Source organism: Bufo gargarizans, chromosome 6, assembly GCF_014858855.1.
Source record: "Bufo gargarizans isolate SCDJY-AF-19 chromosome 6, ASM1485885v1, whole genome shotgun sequence".
Taxonomy (NCBI): domain Eukaryota; kingdom Metazoa; phylum Chordata; class Amphibia; order Anura; family Bufonidae; genus Bufo; species Bufo gargarizans.
This window is the reverse complement of record NC_058085.1, coordinates 273,620,351-273,641,925: the sequence shown is the minus strand read 5'-3', so window position 1 is coordinate 273,641,925 and position 21,575 is coordinate 273,620,351. Positions and strand designations below refer to the sequence as shown.

Below are 21,575 nucleotides of genomic sequence, written 5' to 3'. Positions count from 1 at the left end.
GATTCATACTTACCTGGCTGCTGGCTGCTGCGATCTCTGTGTCCGGCCGGGAGCTCCTCCTACTGGTAAGTGACAGGTCTGTGCGGCGCATTGCTGTCACTTAGCAAACTGGCCCCAATGTATTAAAACAATAGAGGGAGGGAGGGGGGGGGGTTGGGGGGGCGCGCGCACACTGGCCCCAATGTATTAAAACAATAGAGGGAGGGAGGGAGGGGGGTGCGCACACTGGCCACCAACGAGTTAACAACAGGGGAGGGGGGGGGGGCCGCACAATGATATTCAAACTGGGGAGGGGGGGGGTCTGCCCCCTGCTGCCTGGCAGCCCTGATCTCTTACAGGGGGATATGATAGTACAATTAACCCCTTCAGGTGCCGCACCTGATGGGGTTAATTGTACTATCATATCCCCCTGTAAGAGATCAGGGCTGCCAGGCAGCAGGGGGCAGTCTTGTACACAGTTTGTAGTGTATTCTAACTAGAAGCGTCCCATCACCATGGGGACGCCTCTGTGTTAGAATATACTGTCGGATCTGAGTTTTCACGAAGTGAAAACTCAGCTCTGAAAAAGCTTTTATGCAGACGGATCTTCGGATCCGTCTGTATGAAACTAAAACCTACGGCCACGGATCACGGACACGGATGCCAATCTTGTGTGCATCCGTGTTCTTTCACGGACCCATTGACTTGAATGGGCCCGTGAACCGTTGGCCGTGAAAAAAATAGGACAGGTCATATTTTTTTCACGGCCAGGAAACACGGCTCACGGATGCGGCTGCCAAACGGTGCATTTTCCGATTTTTCCACGGACCCATTGAAAGTCAATGGGTCCGTGAAAAAAAACGGAAAACGGCACAACGGCCACGGATGCACACAACGGTCGTGTGCATGAGGCCTAAGGGTGAGGAATAAATAATTTTTAAACAACAGTTATGTTTATTGCATTGCAAAATTCCAATATACCACCAGATGGCAGTAAAGGAGCACTTGGTAAGCATTTTATTTTTTTAGATGTGTAAGTTACAATATGAAGCAGTAAAATAATACACATAGGGGGACAGTTATTAAGACCGTCATATCACCTATCCCCCACTGGCGTCAGATAAACCATTTTAAGGGTTTCATGTCTCTTAATAATTTTGTGTCTGTGCGTCAGAACTGAACTCTACACCAGCAAGGAGACTCCGCCAAATTTTGGGAAAAGTTTTGCCCAAGCAGGTTGTGCGCCAAACTTTCATAACTTTTTTATAGCCATATCATGCTCTGTCAGTTATTCTTCTAGAGAACATCTCTTTAATCATATGGAATCTGATGGAGCATGCTGCATTTTTGTCGGCTAGTCGTACACAGATGCAGTAGAGGTCCATGCACTTGTAGAGGCGCCATATTATACTCTGGTTATACAGCATATAGTCTATTTCTGAGCATAATCCTTGAGCTTTAGAGACTTCAGCCCATTCTAATATTGAACAACATCAACGTGCTTGCCTCGTACAAAGTGAGGAGGTGATAAAATGGAGAGGTCTCATAATGAAAGACTGGGTGAACAAACAAGGGCTGTGGTGGCATGAAATCTCACTCCGTGCCATCTGTTATCTCCTTAGTCCTTGGTTTAACTTATATTTCAAAATATTGCTGATATGCTGTTTAACTCTTAAGTAATATAAAAACCAATAATAATCAGATATCATATAGTACATGACAATCTATTTCTAGCAAAGCTAGTCGCCGTTGAAGGATGGAACTAAGCATGTGCGACCACCTCAGCGCGGTGGACATAGAGCTGTGGAACAATAGCAGCCATATAGGTATATTTTATAGAATAACTCAGTCACTATAATACATTTGTGACAAATGTAGTCTATATAATGCAAAAGTGCAATCTTTTTCAGTATTAGTAAATAAGAGTAAGCTTACTTGAACTTTTATGTTATATGTACAAACCTGATTTTGGAGTTATCCTTTATCTCTTTTTACTGAAAAAGAATAGATTTTATGCTATTTGATCTGGCACTTGTGCTTGATAATAAATGTTTTCGTATTGAGCATTTACAAGGAGTGTGCCCCGATTTTTCTATATATTTTCTTCACATTCAGTCACTATATGATGATTTTCCAGCAATTCAGTTTATTCAGTGCTAGATGTGGTCGTGAACAGTAGAACTGGGGCAGTTTCCATATACTGGCATCAGCCTTAGGAGCTGTTTTTGCACATTTAACATACAGTATACTTTGGGGAAAAAAGGCTGTAAATGCATAGTATACTACACTTTTCTATCCTGCAGAGCCTAGCAAAAAAAGCATATACATTAAATGGATACTGGAGTGTTTTGACAGGTTGGCTTCTAGGGCCCCACTGTTTGTGGACCATCTACTGGTGTGTGAACTTCACCCTCTCAGGACCAATCACAGGAGTTAATGGGGTTCTCTAAGAATGTATCAGGATGGCCTTCGGCAACCCATCTTAGGATGTGACTAGGAGGAGTTGCCTCCATTTCTACAACTGCTTAGGAGGGGTAAGGGGGCGGATGGACCTCATTAAACTGTGCTACGCTGTTGAAGACTCTTTAGGGCTCATGCAGAGGAACGTATTTTCTTTCCGTGTCCATTCTGTTTTTGTTGCGGACCGTATGGGGAACGATTCGCTTTGATGGATCCACAAAAAAAACGGAAGTTACTCCATGTGCATTCCGTTTCTGCATGTCCATATTTCCGTTCCGCAAAAATGTAGAACATGTCCTATTATTGTCCGCATTACCGACAAGGATAGTACTGTTCTATAAAGGGCCAACTGTTCCGTTCCGCAAAATAAGGAATGCACGTGGATGTCATCCGTAATTTTCGCAGATCTGTTTTTTTGAGGACCACAAAATACATACGGTCGTGTGCATGAGACCTTACAGTCAGATGTGCTGGCAGGCTGTTCAGTCTGGCAGCATATCTCAAGTACGATCAGTCGGCTGCTACCTATTGCAGAGCAGGACCTCCGCTCTACAATAGATTGTAATCATATGATGGGAAGCAATTCAAGGTGGTGCGTAGGGAGGTGCCACCACACCGTCACCCCATCCAGGCAGCTCTGCAAGTGGATGGAACCTGTCCTATTTATATTCTAGGATGGGTTACTTGCACCCATTTAACGAATTCTTGGAGAACCCCTTTAAAGGGGTTGTCCAGGCTTATTTTTAACACCCCCACATACACTCCCAGCAGATCCTGTGAAGAGGCCTATACCTAAATGTTCTCCACTTCTCCATATGGGCTCCATGACATCCAGGCGGTCTTCAATAGACTTTTGGTTCTCACCTGTAAACTTCCTGCATGGACAGGGGTCACATGCACTAATGTAGCCAATGACAGGCCTTAGTGGTGATGTGTCCCCAAGCAGGTGAGGGGAGGGGGCAATTAAAAAAAGAAAATCCCAGAACACGCCTTTAAGGCGGTGAGTTATTTGTATAGCATAAAACATGAACGCAGTTTGGTCAATATGCAGCACATGAAGCATAAGTCCTGCAAATTAAAACTTTCTGCAATTGGTCAGACAACGGTTTAAGTCCAAGTCCCAGTGACACAATCATGTGTAGGACACTGCCGATCCAGCAAGTATCTTCACTAAACTTACACAGCGACACTGTTAGGGATCTTGTCTGGAGACAGATAATAATACGGCAGCTTCTTATTCTTGTTGCGATCAAGGATGAAACTGGTGATGTCTTCAAGGTTCTTCCTGAATTTGGCCATTGCTTTTTTCACAGATTTTTCAACAAAATGTTCATCAGGATACATCCCTAGAAACAACTAGATATACAACATGGTATGAGACGAAACATAGTGGAGTGCTATTTCCTGCAGTGGGGGTAACGGGGAAATAAAGAACACCATTTACCGTGGTGTGGTTCTCAGTATGGAGATACTTCTAGGCAGCTAGTGGAAGCAAATATAAGATCTCTCATATGAAAGATTCAGTAACTTAACATTGATTTCTAAGAATCAATTTGGAGCAAGATTTGCTTTTTATCTTTAAAGGGAGTCTGTCACCAGATTTTGACCTTATAGACCGCTTACATAGCGCTCTAGCATAGCAGTCTATGATTCTAATGGTACCTTTGATGTTTTCTTGTGAAGTTCCCCCAAGGCAAAAACGTACTTTTATTCATATGTAAATTAGGGCTCGCAAGTGCCCAGGGGCGGCGTTCACCTCGCTGGTGCCCAGGCTGTTCTGCCTCTTTTTATCATATCCCCGCCCCAGCCTCTTCCTCTGCCCGCCCCAGCTCTCCATTGCTTGGCCGGGGCATGCGCAGTAGCTACTGCAATGCCGTGCCCACAATGGACAAAACTATGGATAGCGCAGGCGCGGGATCTCGCTGCAGAGAAGGAGGACGCAAAGGAAGAGCGGGGCGGGCAGAGGAAAAGGCTGGGGCGGGGATATGACGAAAAGAGGCAGAACAGCCTGGGCACCAGTGAGGTGAACACCGCCCCTGGGCACTTGCGAGCCCTAATTTACATATGAATAAAAGTCAGTTTTTGCCTTGGGGGAACTTCACAAGCAAACATCAAAGGTACCATTAGAATCATAGACTGCTATGCTAGAGCGCTATGTAAGCGGTCTATAAGGTCAAAATCTGGTGACAGACTCCCTCTAAGAAATTCCTGCAGCTGTTTATCTGCTGTTCAGACTTTAAAGGATTGTTTGGGATTTTGTTTATAACAATCACAGAAAATAATGCACTATAATATTAGATGCAATCATAACATATGGACTAAGCCCTCACTCTATTCATAAAGGTGTCTCAGATTCTATCAATAGAGTGAGGGCTTAGTCCATATGTTATGATTGCATCTATTATTATAGTGCATTATTTTCTGTGACTGTATAAATGTAGCCATGTACAGCCGCAACATTCATTATCATATCGTGCAGGATGTTATATATATTTTTTCTGTGATTTGATTTTGATCATAACCCTCCAACAGTCACATTAAAAATGGAAAAATCCTCCCAAAAATGTCACTTTTTAATGTACATTGTGAATTTATGTCTAAAGTAAATATAGTTGGTACACATCTCCTGGTGACTGAAGTACATTTAAACGCTTTAGTGACACTACTTTTAGCCTTAAAGGGTTATTCTGATCTCAGACAATGGGGGCATATCGCCGGGACTCGCACCTATATCAAGAACAGAGCCTAAAAAGTGGTGGAGGGTGCACTGCACATGCGCAGCTGCCCTTCATTCCTTTTCTATAGGGCCGCTGAAAATAGCCGAGCACTGGCTCGGCTATTTCCGTCGGGCCCATAGAAGTGAATGGGAGCGGTGGCCGGTCAATAGCGGTGCTCTCCCATTCACTTCTATGGGTAGAGCACTTGGTGGTGGCCGGACCGAAGTCCTCCAGCTACCACTTTGCGGGGCTCCGGTCCTGATATAGGTGGGGATCCCAGTGGTGGCACTCGCACCTATAAGACAATGGGGGCATTTCCTATTGATAAGCCTCTATTGTCTGAGATGAGACAACCCCTTTAAGGAGCAGTAACATTTCCGCCTTCTATCTTTAAGCAGTCATAACATTTTTATTTTTTATTTAGTTTAATGATTTAAGACCTTTAATTTAGCAGTACAAATTGTACTTTCTTAGGAACCATTTTGGAGTAAATATAGTGTAATAAATAACTTTTATTATAGTATTTTTAGGGGGAAAGAAAAAAACTGCAATTTTTACAGTATTTTGTTGGCTTTCACTCTGTGGTATAAGTAATATGATAGTACGATTATGATGATTGCAAATTCATGTAGTTTTTATTATGTTATACTACTTGCATAATAAAAACACTTGTATTTACAAAATAATCTGTTTTTGTGTCGCTGCATTCTAAGACCCGTTTTTATTTTTCTGACATAAGAGTGTGAGGGCAAATATACAGTATTAGGTTCTTCTCTAGTGATAATTGTCGCCATTAATGTAACATGTATAGTTGGAGAAGCATTCCACATATTGTGCGGTAAAGATAGTATACAGGCAGGAGGAACACTGTAGAATGGAAACTTTATAGATATTAGTGTGTGTGGGTTATAAGTGTTTGGTGTGAACTATTTGACATCATGATCCAGACGCTGGTAAACATGTGGGTCATGGCATCTATAAATTGCCTAATTTAACGCAGAAGGATGATTAGATGGGCGAGAGTCCATCTTCTCACTCCTTTCTTAAAACAAAAGATCCCCATATGTGACAGTTAGAGAGAAAGTATGCTCCTAGATTGATGGAAAAGAGGGGGATAGGTGACATGTGCAGAAGTTCATTTTAACCTCCTCCTGAGATCATGAGAGAGGATGTTTTTGCTCTCCTCCCTGCAACCTGTCAGCTCTGCCACAGCCCTCCTCTCCTCCTCTGCTGAGATCACAGGCAGCTGATGGGGGGCAGGACTTCTTTCATATCTTGTCTGAAAGCTGATAATGTAAGGTTTAGAGTAATACCAAGATCAAAGCATTGGCTGCTATAGTTAGGGCGATATAGCCTATAGAATGTGGGTCAGGACTGGAAGCAGCTGAAGCCTGATTTCTAAAGGCTATATCTCCCAATGTAGAGGAACTAATGCTTAGAGTGTCAGCTTTTAAACAAGATCAGGCTCACATCTCTAGCTGCTACAGAGCCTGAGATATGAAGGGTTAAACAGCATCCCTCGCCTGCTGCCCGAGCTCTGTTAGGTCCTTTGCTCAAAGCCCGAGCAGAACTCGGGCAAAACTGTTCGGGGCTTAGTAGCCTATCCTCAGAATAGGTCATCAATATCTAATTGCTGTGGGTCAGACTGCCAGCAAGCCCACCAATCACTCCGATGGGCGCTGCAGCCTCCTCACAGCTTACCAAGCACAGCACCGTACATGATATAGCGGATGTGGTCAGTTTTGCAGCTCAGGCTCATTCACTTGTATAGGAATGAGCTGTCCCTTGGCCATGGGACCAATAACTGTGACATCAGTAGCCGAGGAAGAGGCTGCCGTGCTTGCCGGAGTGCCATGGCCTCTTCAAACAGCTGATCAGTAGGGGTGCCAGGAGTCGGACCCCCACCAATCTTATATTGATGACCTACCCTAAGGACAGGCCATCAATATAAAAATCCCAGACAACCCCTTTAAGTAAATATATTTAGAAATGCATATGATGGCTCTTATGGTTACTAGGTACAGTAGCTTACCTCATTGTCTTGAAACTGACTCAAAGCCCATACAGCTCCAAGATGCCAACATGATCGACCTCTGTCAGGTAAGCTCTCAATGATGCATTGTATTGTAACCTCTCCTTTCTTTTTGGGTGGAGGACAGCGCATGGTAGGAGGAGCATTGGGGATCCATGAACACCAATCAAACTGCAGGGCACAATGTTCCAATATATTAGGTAATAGAAGTCAGGACTGTGAGTAAAAGAGGTTGTGCAGTGGCTTACAGCTGATGACTTATCCTACTAATCGTGTAAGCGCTGCTTCCTCTGAAAAGTACACTCACGCCATCTCCTTTGTAGTAGCAGTGCAGGATAATTACAACTGCTTGTCCCATTCAAGGAGCAGTTTTAATTACACTGGAGGTGCTGGGCCTCCTCAAAAGCTGATCAGCGGTGGTGCCAGGAGTCGCACCTCCTAAGGATAGGTCATCAATATATAAATCCTGGACAACCCCTTTAATAAACTATATACATAATAAATGTAATATTCATCTATACAAGCAACATTAGAAATATTTTTTCTAAAAAAATTATAATATTGTTTTGTTTCTACAGCTTTTATGCAGACCTACAGTGCATTCGGAAAGTCTTTAGAACCTTTCAAACTTTTTTCACATTTTGTTATGTTACGAGTATGACCTTGTGCTAAAATAAAATAAAAATCAAGATTTTCCCCATCATTCTGCACTTTTAATGAGGAAGTGAAAACAGAATTTTAGAAATGTTTACAAATGTATTAAAAAGTAGAAAATAAACTTTTGCATGGACACAAGTATTCAGAACCTTTGCTGTGACCCTTGAAATTTAACTCTGGGGGCCTACCATTTCTCTTAATCATCTTTGAGATGTTTCTACACCTTGATTGACATCCACCTGTGGTAAATTCAGAAGCTTCTCTGGTCTAATGAAACCAAGATTTTACTTTTTGGCCTCAATTCTAAGAGTCATGTTTGGAGGAATCCAGACACTGCTCAATATCCTCCCTACAGTGAAGCAGGGTGGTGGCAGCATCAAGCTGTGGGGGTGTATTTCAGTGGCTGGGACAGGGATACTGGTCAGGGTTGAGGGAAAGCTGAATGGAGTAAAGCACTGGGATATTCTTAATGAAAGCTGGTTCAGCTGCACAGGGGCCCAGCCTGGACTGGCCCACTGGGGAGATCGTGACTAACAAATGAGCTTTCGGAGTTGCCGGTAAGCTCCTCCCTCTGTGCGATTGCACACAGTAGGACAAGTAGCTGGCTGCAGTGGGGCCTGCGTCTCAGTCTCAGAGGGACTAAGAGATGATCTGCTGGTCAGGGGCTGAATAGCAGCGCTGATTCATAGGAGGGCTGGCAGGTTTTAGTGTAATCAGCACTCCTGGTCAGTAAGGCTGGAGCCACAGGGTCTGATTTTGCGGCAATGTTATCAAAAATAGGACCTTGTGGACCCAACCTTACTGACCAGAAGATGGAGAGCTGATTGGTCTACAAACTGCCACTCAAAAAGCACTGACAGCCTCTCCTCCAATCAGCCAGCTCTGCTAGAAGGAAGGAAGAGCTGCTGCTGTGTGTAGACCGAGCCCTGCTACTGAGAGGGGGAGGAGCCTGAGCCTGCTACTGAGAGGGGGAGGAGCCTGAGCCTGCTGCTGAGAGGAGGAGGAGCCTGACTGAGGACACATGAACCAGCAATACAGAGACAGGAGGTGAGGAAGGGATCTGTATGTAATGTAAAAAAGTGCCTGCCCTGCATGTATGACAGTGTGTGTATGTGAGAGTGCCTGCATCAGTGGCGTACACACAATCCACGGGGCCCCGGTGCGAAACTGATCCATGGGCCCCCCCCCCCCAAACCCACTGCCGCGCGTGTATGCGCGCGCGCGCGTGTGTGTATGTGTGTGTATGTATATATATATATATATATATATATATATATACTGTATATTACTATATACAAGAGGATGATATTCGGTATAACCCACGGTATTCCCACGTAAAACCAGCTCTGCTACATTATGTAGCAGTGCTGGTTTTGTCATGCATTTCTTTTGCCTTCATATAGTAAAATACTTTATTGGCCTATCAATGGCTTTATAACTAACTCTGCTATATTTCTGTAGCCTCTGACTGCCCAGTTGAAACTACTACACCCAACATGTTCTGGCAGTAATAGTAAATGGATATTGGTGCAATTCTGAGCTACTAGTCTATATAATAAATCTGTAGGCTACATATGTATTATATAGACTAGTAGCTCAGAATTGCACCATTATCCATTTACTATTACTGCCAGAACATGTTGGGTGTAGTAGTTTCAACTGGGCAGTCAGAGGTTGTAGGCTACAGAAATATAGCAGAGTTAGTTATAAAGCCATTGATAGGCCAATGAAGTATTTTACTATATGAAGGCAAAAGAAATGCATGACAAAACCAGCTCTGCTACATCCAAGCATATACTAGAAGCTCAATAGAAGTGCCTACACAAAAGAGCTGCACCCCAAGACAACAGAAAAAAAAACCATTACTTCATAGCACAAGTTACCGGTCATAACTTTACATACATTGCCCAACTCTCAGCCCCCATCAGACCTCACTCTGAAAGCCGGACCGGCTTCTTTGCGCAGCGCTCTCCCTCTCCCTTTCTTTTCCGGCGCCTTCTCCCTGTCCCTGCATCTCAACGTCATGTCCGGCACGCCGCACTGCCGGCCGGGGAGGAGACTCAGGGGCAGGAGCGTACATAAAAATCACTGGGGCCCATAGCAGGAATCTAAATTGGGTCCCCATTCCCCTTTAATAGCCCCTCCCTTTGTTCCATGAACTATTCTTGCTGCTGCGTTTTATAATTTATGCCATCAGGGCCGGATTGGGATTACAAAACAGCCCTGGCACACAAAAGAGGTATAATAGATGCAGTGTGTACAGATGTATATTATATACAGCGGTGTACAGTCATATGAGGAACGCGGTATAATATATGCAGTGTGTACAGGTATATAGTATATACAGCAGTGTACTGATATGTGAGGTACGGGGTATAAAATATGCAGTGTATACAGTATATACAGTAGTGTAATATGTGAGGTATAATAGATGCAGTGTGTACAGATATATAGTATATACAGCAGTGTACTGATATGTGAGGTACAGGGTATAATATATGCAGTGTGTACAGGTATATAGTATATACAGCAGTGTACTGATATGTGAGGTACGGGGTATAAAATATGCAGTGTATACAGTATATACAGTAGTGTAATATGTGAGGTATAATAGATGCAGTGTACAGGTATATAGTAAATACAGCAGTGTATTGACACCTCGTACCTCACATATCAGTACACCGCTGTATATACTATATATCTATACACACTGCATCTATTATACCTCATACCTCACATATATAGTATATACAGCAGTGTACTGATATCTGTACCCACAGCATCTATTATACCTCATACCTCACATATCAGTACACTGCTGTATATACTATATATCTGTACACACTGCATCTATTATACCTCGTACCTCACATATATAGTATATACAGCAGTGTACTGATATCTGTACACACAGCATCTATTATACCTCATACCTCACATATCAGTACACTGCGGTATATACTATATATCTGTACATATTGCATGTATAATACTGTGTAATATATGCAGTGTGTGTGTGTATGTGTGTATATATATACACACAAACACACACACACACACACACACACACACACAGCAGTGTATTGATGTGAGACATAGAAGGTATAATACTGTAGCTGCAGTGTTTACAGATATATGTGGTCAGTTATACATTATGGTCACTGTGTGTGTGAGGTATATGAGGTAGTGGTCACTGTAAGGCTACTTTCACACCTGCGTTCAGGTGTCCGCTCGTGAGCTCCGTTTGAAGGGGCTCACAAGCGGCCCTGAACGCAGCCGTCTGGCCCTAATGCATTCTCAGTGGAGGCGGATCCACTGAGAATGCATCCGCCTGCCAGCGCTCAGCCTCCGCTCCGCTCAGTGAGCGGACACCTGAACGCTGCTAGCAGCAGTTCGGGTGTCCGCCTGGCCTGTGCGGAGGCGAGCGGATCCGTTCCGACTTACAATGTAAGTCAATGGGGACGGATCCGCTTGAAGATGACACCATATGGCTCAATCTTCAAGCGGATCCGTCCCCCATTGACTTTCAATGTAAAGTCTGAACGGATCCGCTCAGGCTACTTTTACACTTAGAAACATTTTCTAAGTTATAATGCAGACGGATCCGTTCTGAACGGATGCAAACGTCTGCATTATAGGAGCAGATCCGTTCAGAACGGATTCGATCGAACGCAGGTGTGAAAGTAGCCTAACTGTCTGAAGTATTATATATGAGTGAGCAATGAGTAAAAACAGGGCATGGAGGGGGGGGTAAATGATGAAAAGTGGAGGACCTCCTCTTACCACTCCAGTCCAGTCTGTATGAATTAACGCAGAGCTGATTGTGAACTTCTAATACTTGCTGTTAGGGGTTGAAGGACCTGGGATGATGTCATCACAGGTCCTGGCATATATTCCTTTGAAACCTAGGAACTACACCATTTTTGGTGCAGTTCCTTTGCTAGATTCTGCAGGACCTGTGATGTTGAATATGATGTCATCACAGGTCCTGGCAGATGCACTGTTCTAACCTGGGAACTACACTTTACACTGTGCAGTTCCCTTACAGGACCTCTGATGACATCATCAAAGGTCCTTTAGCTTTAGAAAGATAAATAGGAGCAATTAGGGGGCGGGGCCTCTCCTCCACTTCGGGGCCCCGTCTGCCTATATGGTAGGTAGCCACTGCTCAGGGGGAGGAGACTCAAGGGAGGGTAGGGCTGGTAGCAAGGAAACAACACTGGGGGGGCGGGCCCCGGGCCGGCCACCCGGGTTATACAGGCACAGCACTACTGCAGGGCGGGTCCACAGGCGGCCGGGGAGGAGACTTAGGGGGAGGAGACTCAAGGGAGGGTAGGGCTGGCAGCAGGGAAACTCAACACTGGGGGGCGGGCCCCGGCCGGCCGCCCGGGTTATACAGGCACAGTACTACTGCAGGGCGGGTCCACAGGCGGCCGGGCCCCCTGGAGTGCCGGGCCCGGTCGCAAGTGCGACCCCTGCGACCCCTGTATGTACTCCACTGGCCTGCATGTATGACAGTGTGTGTGTATGTGAGAGTGCCTGTATGTATGACAGTGTGTGTATGTGAGAGTGCCTGCATGTATGACAGTCTGTGTATGTGAGAGTGCCTGCATGTATGACAGTGTGTGTGTATGTGAGAGTGCCTGTATGTATGACAGTGTGTGTATGTGAGAGTGCCTGTATGTATGACAGTGTGTGTATGTGAGAGTGCCTGCATGTATGACAGTCTGTGTATGTGAGAGTGCCTGCATGTATGACAGTGTGTGTATGTGAGAGTGCCTGCATGTATGACAGTGTGTGTGTATGTGAGAGTGCCTGTATGTATGACAGTGTGTGTATGTGAGAGTGCCTGTATGTATGACAGTGTGTGTATGTGAGAGTGCCTGCATGTATGACAGTCTGTGTATGTGAGAGTGCCTGCATGTATGACAGTGTGTATGTGAGAGTGCCTGCATGTATGACAGTGTGTGTATGTGAGAGTGCCTGCATGTATGACAGTCTGTGTATGTGAGAGTGCCTGTATGTATGATAGTGTGTGTATGTGAGAGTGCCTGCATGTATGACTGTGTATGTGAGAGTGCCTGCATGTATGACAGTGTATGTGAGAGTGCCTGCATGTATGATAGGGTGTGTATGTGAGAGTGCCTGCATGTATGACTGTGTATGTGAGAGTGCCTGCATGTATGACAGTGTATGTGAGAGTGCCTGTATGTATGATAGTGTGTGTATGTGAGAGTGCCTGCATGTATGACAGTGTGTATGTGAGAGTGCCTGCATGTATGACAGTGTGTATGTGAGAGTGCCTGCATGTATGACAGTGTGTATGTGAGAGTGCCTGCATGTATGACAGTGTGTATGTGAGAGTGCCTGCATGTATGACAGTCTGTGTATGTGAGAGTGCCTGCATGTATGACAGTGTGTATGTGAGAGTGCCTGCATGTATGACAGTCTGTGTATGTGAGAGTGCCTGCATGTATGACAGTGTGTGTATGTGAGAGTGCCTGCATGTATGACAGTCTGTGTATGTGAGAGTGCCTGCATGTATGACAGTGTGTGTATGTGAGAGTGCCTGCATGTATGACAGTCTGTGTATGTGAGAGTGCCTGTATGTATGATAGTGTGTGTATGTGAGAGTGCCTGCATGTATGACAGTGTGTATGTGAGAGTGCCTGCATGTATGACAGTGTGTATGTGAGAGTGCCTGCATGTATGACAGTGTGTATGTGAGAGTGCCTGCATGTATGACAGTCTGTGTATGTGAGAGTGCCTGCATGTATGACAGTCTGTGTATGTGAGAGTGCCTGCATGTATGACAGTGTGTGTATGTGAGAGTGCCTGCATGTATGACAGTCTGTGTATGTGAGAGTGCCTGCATGTATGACAGTGTGTGTATGTGAGAGCGCCTGCCTGTATGACAGTGTGTATGTGAGAGTGCCTGCATGTATGACAGTGTGTATGTGAGAGTGCCTGTATGTATGATAGTGTGTGTATGTGAGAGTGCCTGCATGTATGACAGTGTGTATGTGAGAGTGCCTGCATGTATGACAGTGTGTGTATGTGAGAGTGCCTGCATGTATGATAGTGTGTATGTGAGAGTGCCTGCATGTATGACAGTGTGTGTATGTGAGAGTGCCTGCATGTATGACAGTCTGTGTATGTGAGAGTGCCTGCATGTATGACAGTCTGTGTATGTGAGAGTGCCTGCATGTATGACAGTGTGTATGTGAGAGTGCCTGCATGTATGACAGTCTGTGTATGTGAGAGTGCCTGCATGTATGACAGTGTGTGTATGTGAGAGCGCCTGCCTGTATGACAGTGTGTATGTGAGAGTGCCTGCATGTATGACAGTCTGTGTATGTGAGAGTGCCTGCATGTATGATAGTGTGTATGTGAGAGTGCCTGCATGTATGACAGTGTGTGTATGTGAGAGTGCCTGCATGTATGACAGTGTGTGTATGTGAGAGTGCCTGCATGTATGACAGTGTGTATGTGAGAGTGCCTGCATGTATGACAGTGTGTGTATGTGAGAGTGCCTGCATGTATGACAGTGTGTGTATGTGAGAGTGCCTGCATGTATGACAGTGTGTATGTGAGAGTGCCTGCATGTATGACAGTGTGTATGTGAGAGTGCCTGCATGTATGACAGTGTGTATGTGAGAGTGCCTGCATGTATGACAGTGTGTGTATGTAAGAGTGCCTGCATGTATGATAGTGTGTATGTGAGAGTGCCTGCATGTATGACAGTGTGTGTATGTGAGAGTGCCTGCATGTATGACAGTGTGTGTATGTGAGAGCGCCTGCCTGTATGACAGTGTGTATGTGAGAGTGCCTGCATGTATGACAGTGTGTGTATGTGAGAGCGCCTGCCTGTATGACAGTGTGTGTTTTCTTATGTAAATGAATCTCTAGACAGATTTGCTATTGAGACTATTTAAAAAGTCGCAAAAAAGTCGCAAAAAAAGTCGCAAAAAATTGCGCAATTTCACTCCAGTGAGGACCATGCTTAACTTATGAGACTTTTTAAAAGAACATGCGACTTTTTCGTAAAGATGTGCGACTTTTGTAAAGCTGCTTACTGACGGATAAACTGCTACCGTCAAACCACATTTATTACAGTCTTAAAGGGCCGATCATAAATCTGACTTGGCTAAAACTGACTTTAGCCATATGTTTAAGTGGAGTGACCTGTCAGAGTCATGATAAATCTGGCCCAATGACTCTAAGCACATGGTCAAGACAACACAGAATTGGCTTAGGGACAACTCTATGAATGGCCTTGAATGGCCCAGCCAGAGACCTGACTTGAACCCAAACATCTCTGGAGAGACCTGAAAATGGCTGTCCACTGACTGTCCCTATCCAAACTGACAGAGCTTGAGAGGATCTGCAGAAAAGAATGGCAAAAAATCCCCAAATCTAGGTGTGCAAACATTGTGGCATCATAACCAAGAAGACTGGAGGCTGTAATCACTGCCAAAGGTGCTTCAACTAAGTTCTGAGTAAAGGGTTTGAATTCTTGTATTAATGGAACATTTTAGTTTTTCCTTTTCAATATATGAACAAGGATTCTAAACATTTACTTTCTCTTTATGGGGAATAAGTGCAAAACATAGTTTTTGCTTACTTTAGCACGAGGCTACAACATAATAAAATGGTAAAAAACGTAACGGCTCTGAAGACTTTCCAAATGCACTGTAGGTTCCTCCATTGTTATAGACTGCAAATAAACCTTGTGTAGTCAACTCGTAGAGTCACGCTCCTTTCCTTCTGTTCTATTCTTATTGCTAATGCTGATCTGGTAAGTACATTTTTTTGTACTAATTGCAATAAATGTAGTCTGATGATGTTTCAGAATCTGATAACATGGAAAAATACTCCACGACCACTTGAACTCCTTTTACTCATGTGAGAGCTTATCCAATCCCTAAATGGTTTCTACCACCAAAAATACTGTTATGTAGCTGACTGATATAGCGATGCGCCCATGTCAGCACTACATAACAGTATGTTTCTAACATTTGTCCCTGCAGCCGTTTTTGTAAAAAAAGCACTTTTATAATATGCTAATGAGCCTCTAGGTGCTATGTGGGCGTAAAATCAGCACCTAGAGGCTCCGTCCACTCACGCTTTATCCCGCCCAGGTCCCCTGTTCTGCCCGCCCCGCTCCTCTTGATTGATGCCACGGTCCACCGCATTGTTGACGAAATTCCGCGCTGTTCACTTCTGTCTTCGGCGCAGGCGCAGTGAGTGAATGATGCGCTCCAGGTGCCGGATTCCTCACTGCGCCTGCGCCGACTACGTCACAGTGAGGAAGCTGGCATCAGGAGAGCGGCCTTCATTCACTGCGCCTGCACCGAAGACAGAAGTGAACGGCGCAGGCGTGGAGTTTCGTCAACGATGCGGTGGACCGTGGCATCAATCAAGAGGAGCTGGGCGGGCAGAACAGGGGACCTGGGCGGAATAAAGCGTGAATGGACGGATCCTCAGGGCCATTAACTAGAGAATAGAATAGTTTGTCTCTGATGTGACAACCTCTTCAAATTAGGGCTCATGCACACAAACGTATTTTTTTTCCGTCTCTGTCTTGTTGTTTCATTTCACATCAATGGGGACACAAAAAAACGGAAATGACTTTGTGTGCATTCAGTGTCCATATTTCCGCATGTCCTATTATTGTCTGCCTTATGGAGAAGCATAGGATTGTTCTATTAGGGGCCGGCTGTTCCGTAAAATGCGGAACGCACACGGCCAATATCTGTTTGCGGTTCCGTAATTTGCATGAGCCCTTATTTTGTCTGTGAGATTTTCATTTATCATTATATATATTAGACTAACCTGGCCAAAGTTCACAGCAGCGTGTTGTCCAGATGAAGTGAATATGACAAGGGTGATGTATTCCACTAACTTCTCTTTTGTCTTGATAGTTTTGGGAAAACCTGTAACAGGCAGAAATGACAGTTTTATGATAATAATCTAAACCTATGGAAGTTTGGAAAGTTTTTAAATGTGTCTCCAACAAAATAAATATGAGGCATTTTTATTGCTTAGGGAGAAAGAGATAAGTGGCCGCCACACAGCTCTGGTTCCGCCTATCTCTTGATTGAGCAAGGATTGAGACATGAACATCCGGTATGTCTGTTCCTTGTTTCCCCAGCCGCTGACATGACTGAGACAAAGCGCCTAGCAGGTACATATCAGATTGTTGGCACGCCCTCCAGCCGCTGACATGACTGAGACAAAGCGCCTAGCAGGTACATATCAGATTGTTGGCACGCCCTCCAGCCGCTGACATGACTGAGACAAAGCGCCTAGCAGGTACATATCAGATTGTTGGCACGCCCTCTTGATTTTGATAGCATATACAGACAATCCACACTATATGACACTGCCACTGGGAGAGAAGACACCCGCCAATTATTTTTGTCCAATGTTTTTTTTGGTCTTAAAAGGGTTGTGCAAGAATGAGGGGGTGGGGGGAATTTGGCAAACCCCCACCTTACCACTTGACCAGACCTGTAAAGGGAAGATTACCTGCTTCGCAGCGCTTGCTCCCCGCTCCTTTTTCTCCCAGCCTGCGATGCTCCGCCGGGTTCCCTTGCTGTAAACATCCGGTTTGACATTGCGGAGCCAATCACTCCTTACGACAAGACAAATGGTCACATAATGCAAGGGGATCCGGTTTCCGCCACGACCAGTGATTTATCAAAAACCTCCCCATTTTTGTACAACCCTTTAAAGGCCTGTTAAGGATGAATTGTGACTAGTAGTAATGAGTGAAGTTTTGGACAATTCGATTCGGCCGCTTCGCCCAACTTTTCAAGAAATTAGATTCATTACAAATTAGGCTACTTTCACACTAGCGTTTCACGGATCCGTTTGAAGGGCATGTCAAACGGATCCGTCAATAAACTTTTGTCACAAATCGCTTTTCATTGTATGGAAAGGGCGCAATGATAGGGAGCATCGATCGTGACACTCCCCATCATTTAACCCCTCAGATGCCACATTCCATGCTGATCGCGGCATTTGAGACTCACATTAAGGTATTCAGGGGGTGACTCCGGGGTTAAAAAATGTTTTAATACTCACTTCATCCACTTGATCGCGGAGAGGGCGTCTGCTCCCATCATTATTGAAGAAAACCTGCCAAAGAACCACGTGATCATGCGCGGTGATATCATCACAGCGTGATCACGTAGTGACGTGTTCATTCGCCGCAGGTCCTTTGGTGGGTTGTCTTCAATCAAGACAGAGCGGACATCTTCACAGCGATCAAGTGGATTAGGTGAGTATAATTTTTTTCTTTTCAGCCACCATTTTAGGAAAAATTTATTCATTACCACGAAGCACAAGGAAATTCGGCTTTGTGGCGATTTTTTTTTTCATCTGGATACAATGTGTTTTTCACTCTAGCCCTATTTACTTCTATGGGGCAAGGGCTGCGTGAAAAACTATAGAACATGCTGCGATTCTCATGCAACGCAGAACTGATGCGTGAAACATGTGCTCATGTGCACAGACCCTTTGAAATGAATGGGTCAGGATTCGGTGCGGGTGCTATGCGTTCACTTCATGCATCGCACCCACGCGGAAAACTCGCTAATGTGAAATAAGCCTAATAGGGTAAGTTTGTTGTGCAACGTGATCTTTTGTGATGAGCGAAGTTTACAAAAATTCAGTTCAGCTGCTTCGCCAAATTTAACATAGAAATTCGCTTTATACAGAATTACTTTGTCACAAAGCGCATTTCTTTGTAAGTAGCGGGCGCAATGACGGGAACAGTAATCGCAGCATCTGAGATAATAAATGAGGGCTTTCAGGGGTTTAAAAAAATAGTCACCTTATCCATTTGAGTGTGAAGAGGCCGCTGCGGCCATCTTGATCATCATTATGCTGGCCGGAGTGGTGACGTTATACGTCACCGCGCACAAGTTTTTGTGCGGGATCTTTAATCAAGATGGCCTCGGCGGCCTTTTCACGCTCAGATAGATGAAGTGAGTATGTTTATTTATATTTTTCAGGCCATTTCAGTCCACTTCGGATACTTTTGTTCGCTCAACCCTAATGATATTGCTTGCGTTGGTTCCCATTGTGCAGTAGTAGTGATTGAGCTTCTTTCATGGACCCTGGCATTGTATGAGGTGAATTATTAGGTGTGGTATATATCATATAACAAAGTTTTGCTGTTACATTTGCATACATTTTTCATAACGTTATTGATAAATATTATTCATTATTTTACCGGAGGCTTCATTGTCCTGAAGTCCAAAAACTAACACATCTTTCACAAAGGCTTGAATCTCACTGTCTTCACAAACTGTCTCGTCACTTTCATAGTAAATGTCTATCACATCTTCCACAAATCTGTATAAAAACAGTATATTATACATATTACATATATATGTCTGGAGTCTTTTCTTTATCTGTAGGTGTAATAGGACCTTAAGGGTACATTTACACGACGTTATGAATGGATCCGCATCAAAGCCAAATCAGTAACCAGTATCCACAGAGATAAACCATGTCGAACCAAAAGAGACAAATAGAACAGTAAAGAAAGCCTGGAGAAGAGTCTGGAAACAGTTCGAGGTCATACATAGTATCTTATACTAGGGATCCTGGTCCCCGCACTGCCGCTGCTGCTTCTCCCCATGCGCGGATGAAAACATTCAGTGTCGGGGGGAGCAGCCAATGTCAGGCGATGACGGGGATGAGCCTCCCTAGTATCGCGGGTGACACTAGGGAGGCTCGTTCCTGACATCGCCAGCCATTGGCTGGGACCAGGAGCGAAGCGGAGAGCCAGGTAAGTAGAATTAGTGTGAGGTGCCAGCATATGGGGGAGCATTTGTTAGTGTCGGATAACCCCTTTAAACACAGATATAATCACATAATGTCCGGACATACCAGAGTAATGATTAATAACCGGCACTGAACAAAAGGACTGTAGGATTTAGGCCTATTGCACACGACCGTATGGCTTTTTCAGTGTTTTGCGGTCCGTTTTTCATGGATCCGTTGTTCCGTTTCCGTTGTGTTTCCGTTTCTGTTCCGTTTTTACGTATGGCATATACAGTATACAGTAACTACATAGATAAAATTGGGCTGGCCATAACATTTTCAATAGATGGTTCAGGAAAAAACGGAACAGAAACGGAAGACATACGGATGCATTTCCGTATATGTTCCGTTTTTTTTGCGGATCCATTGACTTGAATGGAGCCACGGACCGTGATTTGCGGGCAATAATAGGACATGTTCTATGTTAAAACAGAACGGAAAAATGGAAATACGGAAACGGAATGCATACGGAGTACATTCCGTTTTTTTTGCGGAACCATTGAAATGAATGGTTCCGTATACGGACCGCAAAAAACGGCCAGTAAACGGGGAAAAAAAATGGCCGTGTGCAGGAGGCCTTAGGTAGAGAACAGACCTAACTGCTCTATTTCAGGAGTTAGAAGAGGTGAGCCAGGCACAGCTCTCAGTCTACTCCCTCCCCTGCCTCTTTGCCTGGCCTCTGGAGCAGAAAAAGGTGAAGCTGTTACAGTAACATGATACAAGTAAAATTGACTTAATCAAATTTGACTTCCTATATTTGTAATCAGATTTGCTTATCAGTAAATTTGACTGGGGAAGGAGTCTTTATTAGTATGTCTCTCATAAGGGACTGTGAAAAAGGATGCAAACTACCCCTACAGAATAAAGAAAACTCCCGCTATTTTGACCTATCTACCCTGTAAGCAAATGTCATTGTTAAAAGAGAATCTGTCACTGGTATTATGCTACCGTTGGCAGAAGGCAAAGAGAGCTGTAAAGTCTTGAATATGAGGATTCATCAACATGAAACTGGTGACAGATTCCCTTTAAAGAGCTTTCACACATAGAGCATGAAACATCATTTTAAATGATGTGGCCGCTCCTTTTTTTTTTTTGCTTCCACTTGCCTTAGACAAAGCCCTTAGGTCATTGTGCTTCTAGAAGTAATGGCGTATAGATGGGGGTCATGTTGTCAACACTTCTGTGTACTACGGGTTACCTGTATTCTGCTTAAAGACTTATAGGGCTGATAGGAGATCTTCCTCACCTGCTGGTATTCTGTCGAGTCAATCTTGTTCATGAACATTATACCTTTCCAACCACGTTTTCTTGCTATTTACGTGATCAGCAACATCTACCGACAGCTACACTAAGAGGTGTTTCAGACAAGCGTGCCCTCCGTGGGTGAGCGAGATTCCTAGTTATGGACACTGTTCATTTAAGGCGACATGCACATGACCGTATGTGTTTTGCGGTCCGTATGGCATCCGTTTTTTTTGTGGATCCGTTTTTTTTGCGGATCCATTGTAATAATGCCTATCCTTGTCCGCAAACTAGAAAAAAATAGGACATGCGCTATTTTTTGTGCGGAGCAACGAAACAGACAAACTGATGCGGACAGCACACGTTTTTTGCGGACCCATTGAAATGAATAGGTCCGCATCATATCCGCCAAAAAAACAACAGAACGGACACGGAAACAAAATACGGTCGTGTGCATGAGGCCTTAGGCTGCATTCACACGTCCGTGGTGTGTTGCGGACCCGCAAATTGCGGGTCCGCAACACACCAGCCCGTCACCCCCATAGAAATGCCAGTTCTTGTCCGCAAGCTGCGGACAAGAATAGGTCATGCTCTATCTTTTTGCGGAGTTGCAGACCTAAAGATCGGGGACGCGCTCCACAAATACGAAT

At 44.5% G+C, this 21,575-nt stretch overlaps 1 protein-coding gene across 1 annotated transcript in view; it reads right to left on the bottom strand.

Moving 5' to 3' along the window:
* Nucleotides 1–2,775: 2,775 nt before the first annotated feature.
* Nucleotides 2,776–21,575, bottom strand: part of ALOX5 (arachidonate 5-lipoxygenase) — a 129,827-nt gene continuing 111,027 nt past the window's right edge. The window contains exons 11-14 of the mRNA XM_044296351.1: nt 19,088–19,209; nt 16,681–16,781; nt 7,189–7,359; nt 2,776–3,795 (exon numbers count right to left, since the gene is read on the bottom strand). Coding sequence (XP_044152286.1) covers nt 3,616–3,795; nt 7,189–7,359; nt 16,681–16,781; nt 19,088–19,209 — 574 coding nt within the window. The 3' untranslated portion in view covers nt 2,776–3,615. The remainder of the gene's footprint in view (nt 3,796–7,188; nt 7,360–16,680; nt 16,782–19,087; nt 19,210–21,575) is intronic.